This window comes from Triticum dicoccoides, chromosome 3B (assembly GCF_002162155.2).
Source record: "Triticum dicoccoides isolate Atlit2015 ecotype Zavitan chromosome 3B, WEW_v2.0, whole genome shotgun sequence".
Lineage (NCBI taxonomy): Eukaryota > Viridiplantae > Streptophyta > Magnoliopsida > Poales > Poaceae > Triticum > Triticum dicoccoides.
This window is the reverse complement of record NC_041385.1, coordinates 829341680-829353411: the sequence shown is the minus strand read 5'-3', so window position 1 is coordinate 829353411 and position 11732 is coordinate 829341680. Positions and strand designations below refer to the sequence as shown.

General features: G+C 39.9%; 1 protein-coding gene across 2 annotated transcripts; it reads right to left on the bottom strand.

Annotated features, from left to right (window-relative positions):
* Positions 1 to 5060: 5060 nt before the first annotated feature.
* Positions 5061 to 11475, bottom strand: LOC119278739 (RNA-binding protein 24-like). Of its 2 annotated transcripts, none has more exons than XM_037560072.1 (6): positions 10951 to 11475; positions 10678 to 10828; positions 8603 to 8741; positions 6540 to 6579; positions 6129 to 6429; positions 5061 to 6010 (listed from the first exon to the last, which is right to left on the bottom strand). In XM_037560072.1, the coding sequence occupies exons 1-6, from the start codon at positions 11134 to 11136 to the stop codon at positions 5892 to 5894; spliced, it is 936 nt and encodes a 311-aa protein (XP_037415969.1). In that variant the 5' UTR covers positions 11137 to 11475; the 3' UTR covers positions 5061 to 5891. The 2 variants fall into 2 exon arrangements, with proteins under 2 accessions (XP_037415969.1, XP_037415968.1); XM_037560071.1 differs by having other exon boundaries at positions 8603 to 8744; positions 10951 to 11473.
* Between the last annotated feature and the right edge of the window lie 257 nt (positions 11476 to 11732).

Genomic DNA, 11732 nt, shown 5'->3' with positions numbered 1-11732 from the left:
GATTTCACCCGAACGATTCCGATATCCAAATATAGGCTTCCAACATATCAATATTTATGTCTCGACCATTTCGAGACTCCTCGTCATGTCCGTGATCACATCCGGGACTCCGAACAACCCTCGGTACATCAAAACTTATAAACACATAATAAAACTGTCATCGTAACGTTAAGCGCGTGGACCCTACGGGTTCGAGGACTATGTAGACATGACCTAGAACTGTTTCTGGTCAATAACCAATAGCGGAACCCGAATGCTCATATTGGCTCCTACATATTCTATGAAGATCTTTATCGGTCAAATCGCATAACAACATACGTTGTTCCCTTTGTCATCGGTATGTTACTTGCCCGAGATTCGATCGTCGGTATCCAATACCTAGTTCAATCTCGTTACCGGCAAGTCTCTTTACTCGTTACGTAATGCATCATTCCGTAACCAACTGATTGGTCACATTGCTTGCAAGACTTATAGTGATGTGCATTACCGAGAGGGCCCAGAGATACCTCTCCGACAATCGGAGTGACAAAACCTAATCTCGAAATACGCCAACTCAACATCTACCTTTGGAGACACCTGTAGAGCTCCTTTATAATCACCCAGTTACGTTGTGACATTTGGTAGAACACAAAGTGTTCCTACGGTAAACGGGAGTTGCATAATCTCATAGTTGTAGGAACTTTGTATAAGTCATGAAGAAAGCAATAGCAACATACTAAACGATCAAGTGCTAGGCTAACGGAATGGTCAAGTCAATCACATCATTCTCCTAATGATGTGATGTCTTTAATCAAATGACAACACATGTCTATGGTTAGGAAACATAACCATCTTTGATTAATGAGCTAGTCAAGTAGAGGCATACTAGTGACATTAAGTTTGTCTATGTATTCACACATGTATCATGTTTCCGGTTAATACAATTCTAGCATGAATAATAAACATTTATAATGATATGAGGAAATAAATAATAACTTTATTATTGCCTCTGCATATTTCCTTCACCGTGTGCTAGACAATTTGTTGTAATAATGCACTCGGGAATGAAAGGAGGAGCTACGTATCATCACCGATAGTCAACCCGTGATCAATAATAATGATCTAATTTAGGTTTTTTAATACATATATTTAATTGTACAAGTTTAATATTTGAATTATGAACTTAGGCCGGAAATGTCGTACTCGGACGACGAAAACCGCCCGGGGGAGTGCGACTGGTGCCACGACGACCGAGGTATGTGCGACAGGTTCATTGAGCTGGACGAAGATCGACGCTTCAGCATTAAGCTCGAAGAGACCTCCGATGTTCATACGGTACACAACGACGACAATAGTTTTTTTTCGTAATTAAGCACGACTTCAACTATTTTAACGTGTATTTTTCATCTTTTCCAATTCGACTAGCTTATCCCATGCTATGCAAGACGCTATGTCTTGGAGATGATGGGTTTTGAAGACCATGAAAGTATGGAAACCAAAAAAATTCTCCTAAGGACCCATCATGGTGTGGATTTTAAAGTAAAGTTGTACAATGCTGAGAGTGTAACCCATTTTGGTTGCAAAAATTGGGAAGCACTTTGCAAGATGTATGGTTTTGATGAGGGTATGCTTGTCACCATGGATCTTGGTGATCCTACAATCCAACAAGATAATATGGGCATTTGGTCCTTGTGGATACACCTCCAATTCTTCGCCCATGTGAGCTTAACATAGTTATTAAGTAATTTATATTGTTTATTTCAAAATAATTGACAACTTGTTTCCATTGACAGCTTATTTTCATTCTTCAAAGAATGTGCGGAAAATGGTAGACAAAACCCACTACACCGATGGCTCCGAATTAATTTATAAGGAGAAAAATCATCTGATCGCATTTTGTACTGATCTTGAGAATTACAATGTCTACAATCGAACTCCTCAACATTATGGTCAATACGTGCCACTAGTGCACGTGTTGAACTACGGTAACTACCATGGAGATACCCTAGTAAGATTTTTTACTATTATGACATCCCTGCATCTTTTTAAATACTTCTAAAACTAGTACATCATTGCTAACTACGAAGTTATTACTATATTTTTCAACAGATAATCCCGAATGATTGTGTGCCTCATCTGATGTATACGCACGGTCGCCTTGATGTTTTGAACATACAACCAGGTCGTCCTATGAATCTCAACTGTCCATACCGGATTTCTAAAAAAAGTGGAGACATGACAATCAAAGAATGAAAAAAATGTATGGACAGTCGTAAGGAGCTTCTTGCAAGCAAAAGGAGGCGAAGCGCAAGAATTGGAGACATGATGATCTCCATTCTTCATAATGGAGAGTCGGGGTCTATATTGTTTTATGCTATTTTACTTTATGGGTGTTTAGGTCCTACCTGATACTGATGATCATGTGCTAAGAACAATTATGTAGGGTTGGGTTAGATGACTATGAGGATGATGATCGTATGACTTGTTATTAATAACGAGTAGAAGTTGTATGATGATGCATGATTAGTAGGACTTGTTATTATATATGATGATGTATGATGCGAGCATGCATGAGTTATTATATATCAGCGGGTGAAATAAACATAGCAGTAGCATTGGTAAACCAAGGACGAAGATATAAGAGAGGACACTTCTCTCTATTAGCTAGCTAATAACAACCTAAAATTAACCCCCAAAATCCCAAAACCAGCCATTTTTTTAAAAAAGAAAAAGAAAAACCTCAGCTCCAGCCAGCTGCTGACACGTGGAAGCCTTTTGGTCCCGGTTCATGTCATCAACCGGGACCAAAGGCCCCCTTGCCTGGGCTGCTCGCAGTGGCCACGTGGAGACCCATCTGTCCCGGTTTGTGTTAGAACCGGGACTAAAGGGGGGAGGCATTAGTAACGACCCTTTAGTCCCGGTTCATGAACCAGGACAAAAGGGCCTCACCAACCGGGACAAATGCCCTGTTTTCTACTAGTGTTGCTACAACAATACGAGCCTCCACAAAAAAATCAGATTTTTTAAATACATTTTACTACTCCCTCCGTTCCTTGATATAAGGTGTATAGATTTTTGAGAAAAAAAGTCCGAAATATAAGGTGTATTGCGTTGCACCACTCGTTTGAATAATTTTTTAAGGGATTTGATTACATTTCCTTATATCAGGCAAGCTCCTCTATTTTCTCATGTCAATTAGTCAGGTGTAATCTCGCCCAAAACTTGTGAAATTTTCCCACCACGAGCGTTCTTTAATTTCCGTGCCAAAACCTATACACCCTATATTTAGGAATGGATGGAGTAATGTTTTTGAATAACTGTTCATGCAGGAGCAAATGCTGTCGGGAGCTAAAATGCCTCCCTGGTGCAACCAGAGATCTCCGTTTGTTTCCTTTCAAAGTAGCGTCCTTTAGGACAACGTCTAGGAAAAACACCTGCAAGGAATACCTCATTGACAGCACATCGAACGGTCCAGATTGGACAGATCAAACAAATGAACGGCCAGAAACTGCCAAGTCATGAGAGGGCTAGGTTTTACTGTCCTAAAAATGATACTTGCTACCATTTCCCCTATGAGAATAAATGCACATAGGAGAAGGCACTTATTGACACCACATACACTATATAATTTCATATATGTTAAAATAAGCTATGCATTCCATGTAGGGTATTTTGGAGACCGGGCTCCATGGAGGCCTTAATTTTTAAAAGAAAAACAAAATTTAGACTTTTCAGTTAAATTTTTTTCTTAAAAAGTACACAAGGATGTAATGTGTATGTGTGTAAAATTTCAGGATGAAAATGCCTTGAACTGCGAGCTACATAAAAAACAAAATCATGGACTTTTAGGATGAGTAGCCCCGTGTTTGGTTTTTTTTGTAGCTAAAATTGTAACATATTTCGACCTGAAAGTTTACACACATCTACACTATCTTCACTAGGTCCATGTGCATTTTTTTAAGAATTTTTTGAAACTGAAAAGTTTGAATTTTTGAAATTTTCAAATTAAGGCCTCTATGGAGCTTGGTCTCCATTTGCCATTTTTTATGCATTCCTCTTCTAGCTAGAAAGTTCTATTGGAATATTGTTAGACTCTTCTAGCTAGAAAGTTCTTTTGGGATATTGGTTAGACTAAGTATATTTCGAACCTCTCTGATATTTCTGGGTACTAAAACATATAATCACACCATGGTATATCTTAGGCATAAGCTATTGTATATGGATTTAGTTTTGTTGTTATTTAATTAGACTTTGCTTAAATTTAGATGGTAATCATTGTAGTAAAACATCTCAAACTAAAACGTAAAACAAAAACATTCAATAAAAAGTTAATAGTTATTCAGTATTGTATTTGTAAGTGTATATAATTATTTGAATTGTATAAAACTTTGGGTGCTAACCAACATTACTAAAAGTTAAAATTTTGTAATCCCAATTGTATCAAAGAAATAAAATAGTTAAATTAGAGTCGTATGGAGCTATGAATAAGTAAAAAAAAAGCTTACTATAAATTAAGTATCAAGTGTATTATCATTGTTTGTATTCAATATTTGGAAAATTTTATGTGGGTTACCCACATATGATTGGCTAGTCCCAATTCATTTTAGACATAATGGATTTGCCGTTTACACGAGCATGGTAATTAAAATGCTTATAAGCTGCCGAAATCATGTATACTTAACTATATAATATACAATATACATGTTTTTGTTAAAAATTATGTTATTATTAATAATTACGGAAATTTTGTTTATGTAAATGTATAATGTCTCTCCCCTGGAGCCCCATGCGGCAATAAAAAATACTGTTATTTTAATAAATTTAATATTTCCTTCTTCAATAAACTCTGTGAACACTAAGTGCTAAATGCGTATTTATCTATATCAGTCGTGTTTTATTTCATATATTTGATACATTTTTTCATTTGCAACCTACAACTAACGCAGATGAAACATTATGTGCACATTTTTCTAAAATTATCTAATACGTCTACCTATGAGTATTAATTGTGATGAAAATATGAGAACCGGCCTTATGTTACGAGGAGTCGAAGGGTAGCATGCAAATGAAGGATCGGAAAATGAGTTCAAAGAGTGCCAATGTGTTGCAAGTCCCAAAGATATGCATTTGTACGCACATTAGCTTCTCAAATGGAGGCTATATGCATGTGCATTTCATAATAGCCATTACATAATAAGATCCACGGCGAATTGATAATAAATATAATATTGTCACTGTCTCAAGTATGTAAGTGTTCATCCGAGCTTGGGCCTCGCCATGGCTGCCTTAGTTGGTGAAGAGGATGCATATGGATGCAAAGTATGCATGGTGTTGGGGACGAGGATGGGAACTATAGTCAACGACCAAATTAATAGAGAAATATAAGGACACCCCAATGTATGTGTTTAAAAATATCCTTGACTAACTAAACTCATTGTGCAACTCCATGAGCTTATGGAGCAACACCCCATGAAAAAGTTTTTTTTTCTGGGAGACATAAGCTGCATATGAAAAATCAGCAGCGACTCAAACACTTCCCTTAACTATTTAACCCCGCACTCTTCCTTAAGAGCACAAGGTGCACCAAAACCTTTGCTACATCTAACTGAAGATACTCTAACTATTTAATTTGTGACTATATATATAGAAAGACTAACTGCTTATGATGCTAGATTGAGACATGCATGCATTTTAAAAAAGGAGTAATAAGACCTTAATTAGGTACCTGACCAGCCTACTACAAAATGGAAAATTGGACTTTCAGTCATGTTAACTTGCCAATGAAGCACTAAACCCATGGTGGTCATTGGCAGCAAGTTAGTATATTCCAGTGTAAAGATATGCATGTAAATGAAGAAAGAAGATATGTAGGTGCATGAAGAGGCAGACTTAATTAAGGCAGCCATGGTTTTCTAGGCTAAGGGCTTCTTCTGATCTGGTGTTGCAATAGGCATGGGAGAGACGAGCCTGTACTGATACTGTGGCGCAGGTGCCGGCAGAGCTGGAGCTGTCAGCTGAGCCAGTGTCATACCTGCATAGAGAAAATAGAACACTAATTAGGATCCTAAACCAAGTGTTATCTATTTCACCATGAACATGTGTCTAGAATCTCTAGATCAGACAAGAATTTAGTTAGGCAAATATCTAACCTCCCGCCTGGCTGCCAGTATGAGGCTCAAACGCAGCGGCGCCAATGAACTGGTGGAGGCCGGACACTGCTGTCGGGCTGCTCTCTGGCGGGGCGCCGACCGCCGCGTACTGGTACATCTGGGGGTACTGCATCATGTTGTATGCAGCCGCGGCACTCACGGCAGGTGCATATTGGTAGTAGGGGTAGAGCCCGGTTGGATCAGCCATTGCTAGCCCCGCCGTTGGCGCTGTGGTGGCGCCACCGTTGAAGACCTGGTACTGCGCCCCTCCGGCTAGCCCACCGTACGCCTGATAATAGGTCTGGCAAAATTTGGGCGCGAAGGGGCATGCATGTACATGATTAGACATGTCGTACAATAATTCACAACAAGCAAGCAAACCAGTTGATTTTTCATGGATAGGGTACGTACCAGTGGCTGATAGCTGTAGTCCGAGAAATATGGAGAGTACCTGCAATTGATTTTCAGAAGAAAGAAATCAGATAAACACATATATTTTCTCAGCAAATATTTCAAAAGAAATCATTTTCTGTTTGTTTTTTCTCAGTTCATGTATATATAGTTTGGGAAAGGCAAATGTGCATGTAAGACGGAAGGATGGGCGCTTGAGTTTTGGGTCTATGCATTTCAAAAACTCCGCAGCTGATGTGCATCATACTAAATTTCTGCACCTGCAACATTATTTCTTGTTAAATATATGATCAAATTTGTCATGCTTGTACTTCAAAAAGCAAGTTGGTTTCTACATACAATATAAAAAACATTTTGCCTTTTTCAGCATTGTTCATTTGATCATATTTTTGCTTTTTTTGTGGGTGCTTGTGTTATAACATGATATACATCTATGGACATTCTGAGAATGTATTTAAGACGCATAAAGAGATAATTATGTAACATTCTATACTTAAACCCTCATCCTTGCATGCATGCAAAGAAATCACTTAAATATGCTATTTTTTGTAACACTAATTCACTTGATTAACATTACTATACTTTTCTCCTCAAAATATGTTTTGGCTTACTTAACATGCTAAACTATCATATCATATATTCCCTCCGTCGTCCAAAAGAAGGCTTACAACTTTTTATCTCAAGTCAGATGGTGTAAAGTTTGACCAACTGAGTAGGGAAAAAACTATCAACAACGATTACCTTCGTCCAGAAATACTTATCGCTCAAACGAATGTATCTAGACATATTTCAGTGCTAGATACATCCATTTGAGCGACAACTATTTTTGGACGAAAGAAGTACCATACAAAAACTATAAGTCTGAATGAAGTAAGGTATAAATTAAGCCTAGCCAATTCTAGAAGGAGGATGCCTATATAATCCTAATTGAAAAACTACAAGTCTGGATGAAGTAAGGTATAAATATTACAAATAAGAGTATCTGTGATAGGTGTAACAACACGTTAATAGGTTACCTTTTTTGCATGGGTCATAAATTGTCATTTATAAACAAAAAACAACATGCATAAACTTCACACAACATCCTACATATGCGAATTTTCCAAATTTTTAGGAATTTCGCAGAAGCCATTTCCACATCACAAAATTAAGCTGGACAGGTGTAAAATACACCTAGATAGGATATACTCCTTTCGTTCCTAAATATTTGTCTTTTTAGGAATTTCAAATGGTTACCACATACGGATGTATATAGACATATTTTAGAGTGTAGATTCACTCATTTTGCTCCGTATGTAGTCACTTGTTGAAATCTCTAGAAAGACAAATATTTAGGAACGGAGGGAGTAGATTAGGATGTTAGAAGGGAGAAGGAGGTGAACTAGCCAGGCTGAGCTCACAAAAAAATATAGTCCAAAGCTGAACCTCACAAAAAACAGATAGTTCAGAGAGCTGAAAAGTGAACAATCTTATGTATACTACCTGTAATGTTAGTTGTTGCAAGTGAACTTATCTGCTGTTGGATTCGGACGCACCCGTGTGCGTACATACGTGTGGATGATGCAACGCAACATTACGCAACGAAGTTATAAGTGTATAGCTGCATCTGTAGCACATTAATACATGTACACCGCAATGCATGCCACTTGCTCTCCCACATACCTACATGATTAGGCGCCCACCCTCACTCTACTTACACTGCAACTCGTATTAAACCTACTCCTAATCTCTCTCTCTCTCTCTCTGTTCCAAAGTGTCCGCATGGTAGTTGCACTTTATGTTTTGTGGATGAGAGAGAGAGAGAGAGTTGGAGAGGAGCGAGAGAGAGGGCGAGTACTATATGGATATATGAGCTGTGGGGCACATGGAAGCTGGAGGGAGAAGCAGGGGCACATGGAGCATGGATGGACGGTGCAGTCCTGGCCCCCAACCGCCAACCATCAACGAGCATGCAACCGCCTTTAACCAAAACCATCCGCTTTCCAGCTAGCAAGCTCGAGCTACCCCAGCAAGCACAGAGAAAGAGTACAGATCCAGATAGAGAACCAATGGAGCACACTCACCCGTACATGTTGTAGGCCGCGGCAGGGACCCCTTGCTGGATGCCATGGTCGACGAAGCTGGCACCACCACCACCAGCAGCAGCAATGGCAGCTTTCATTGCCCTCGTGTTGATGTTGCCTCCACCATGGACATGGCCTACTGCTGCGTGCGGGGACGAAGAAGGGACATGGACAAGTCAATAAACAGCCAATAAGTTCATTGTGTACTTGCACGGATCGTGCTTCGTGCATATGGTGGCGTTAACTGGAATGAATTCAAGACAGATCAGCGTGCAGATGCAATGCAGTTTCTCCTTCTTTGGCACCTCCTGTTCATGGTTTACTACCATGATCGAACTAGTAAAGTTCAGATATGATCTATATATATTATCGTTGTCAGACTGTAATTATTGGTCAAACTCAATTTAGGATGGTCAAACCGTGCCTCGCATAGATCAACGGAGGGATTGTTTTATAAAAAGTGCAGTTTAAAAAGAGCAGATCCGGGACAGAGACAGACGCACCGAACTTTATTTACTACTCCTACGTTGGTGGATGTTGCAGCAAAGACCAGCTCCCAAGAATAACGAACCGTGCCTGCCTTTTACAGCTTTGCAGCAAAGCTATCTGGCTGGAGGGTCATGCATGCGCGGGCTACCTTTTCACCTCCGGTGAAAATCTGTCGGGCGCATGGATACTAGTACTACTAACGGTCTTGTGCATGTACTATGTTCCTTGCATAATTCGATCTCAACTTGCATTATCCATGGCCCTTAACCTAGGCAGAAATTCCTTGTTTACTCTACTGTGGCATCATTGATTGATTTGTCTGTCAGAATCCTCCCTAGCTGTACAATTTGTTTTGGTCGACTCTGACAAGTCTAACATATGCATACTCCTTTGACCACCGTTACTGATCCCTACGCAAGTCGTTTTACTCTATGCCACAAATAATAAGTGATATTTTAGGTATTGGCATGGTCATTAAGGTGTAGATTTGACTACTGAATATATGAATAAAGAATGACAAAAGTATATTATTCTATAAAATTACTTTATGAGATAAACCTATACATATGATTATTGAATTTTCATTCTGAATAATTCAAATGATAATTGCAATCAATGTGGACTCTCAAGGCATGCCCAAAACATCACTTTTTTTGTTATATATATATATGAATGGAGCATATGTTTTGTGCTCCCGCAAAAAAGAAAAGAAAAGGGATCAAGTATATATATTTTTTCGAAAAGGGGGACACCCCGGCCTCTGCATCAAGTATATGTTAGTAAAAGAATTATATTCTAGAACTATTTTTTATAACAAATAATAACATATTGTTTTCACATTATCATTCTGAATGGTTTTTGATGTATTTTATTAGCAAAAAGTTACACAAGTGTTAAGTTAATAATCACCAAGAATTAGCATCTCCTTGCAGATTGTTCCAGAGTGACATGAGAATCAAATCCGATTTTGTTCTAGATTGACTCTAAGCAAAACAAACATATTTTTCTAAAAGCGTAATCTCAACAGTTAAACACATCAGGAAGGCCATTAGGCATGCACGTAGCTTAATTAGTCCTACCAAATCTATAACACTAGTAGTCTCCTGGCAAGGCACCTAATCATGCATTAGCATAAAATGATGCATGTGCATCCTTAACCTTACATCTCTAACTAAAATGCTGAACTGGACAGGAACTTTGCATCGTCTGTCACTGATCATCTACAATTCGACATGCATGATTAATTAAGTTGGCAGATCTTAACTTGCAAACACCAAACAGATATATGTGTGTGGCATGCACGCACATACGACTAATAATCAAGCGAAGACGTGCACGGTGCTTAACCAATTATAATTCAGCAAATTGCAAGTTAATTAATGCATCTGACTAATTAATTGACAGATCTTAGCTTGAAAACAGCATATATGTATATGTGTAACATGCAAGCACATCTAGCTAGATTTATTGCTCATGGTCAACGACTAACAATCAAACTAAGACGTGCATGGCGCTCAGTTCTCACTAACTAATTAGCATAATTCAGTAAATTTTAAGTGAATCAAAGCATCGAACTACTTAATTACCAGCACATGGTTGCAGATAAGGCAGTGTTTGTGGCGCCTTGGACCTCTGGACCCCGAGACAGGCGAGGTTACAGTTGGCCCTCCTGCCGTCAATCACCGGGTACGGATCCAAGCACGCCCTCATGGCCGCTTCCGCCTCCCGGAAGGTAACCTGCCAAGCATCCATCCAGACATAGCATCAATTATCGGAGCTCAATTCAGCAAGAGAATTAACTGCTGAAGATGGATATGATGAGGGGATGAGAGAATTGTTTGGGTGGGTAGGGTACTCACGAATCCGTAGCCCTTGGATCTGCCGGTGCCCTTGTCGGCGATGACGACGGCCTCGAGGATCTCGCCGAAGCGCTCGAAGTGGCCGCGCACGCCCTCCTTGCTCGTCTCCCACGCCAGGCCCCCCACGAACAGCTTGGTCAGCCTCGTGTCGCCGCCGGCGGCCGCCGCCTGATGAGCCATGGACATCCTCTTCTCCTCCTTCTTCTTCTTCTGGCTCTAGCTCTGGGCGGCCTCTCCTGATCTCGTGATCTCTCTCTGGCTGGCTAGTGTCTGTCCACCAACCGAGAGAGGAACTAATAACTAACCTGGCACCCGGCGTCTGTGTGTGCTTTGGGGGACGTCAAGAAAGCGCGAGGTGAGGTGCGATCGAGGCTTGATGTGCAAGGGACCCGAGGAAAGGAAAGCTTGCACCAACAACCCTAGCTAGCTGCTAGCCTGGATGCCTGTGTTCGCCTAATAAGGCCCTCTAGAGAGAGAGACGGATTGGGGATTGGGAGGAGAGAGAGAGGGGAGGAAAGAGAAGGAACGAGAGAGGGGAAAAGAAAGCGAAAGTTAGCCGGCAAAGGGAAAGAAAGAGGACTCGAGGAGGTGTAGGGGTGGGACCTTCCTTGCATGTTCCACTTCCCGTCCATGCATGCATTTGTATGTATGTATGTATGTATGTATGTATGTATGTATGTATGTATCTATGTATGTATAAATGATGGCGTGGTGGAGACTAAACATGTATGTTTTGAAAGTACTTTATGTTAAAAATAAAAGTATTTTTCAATGCAAAAATT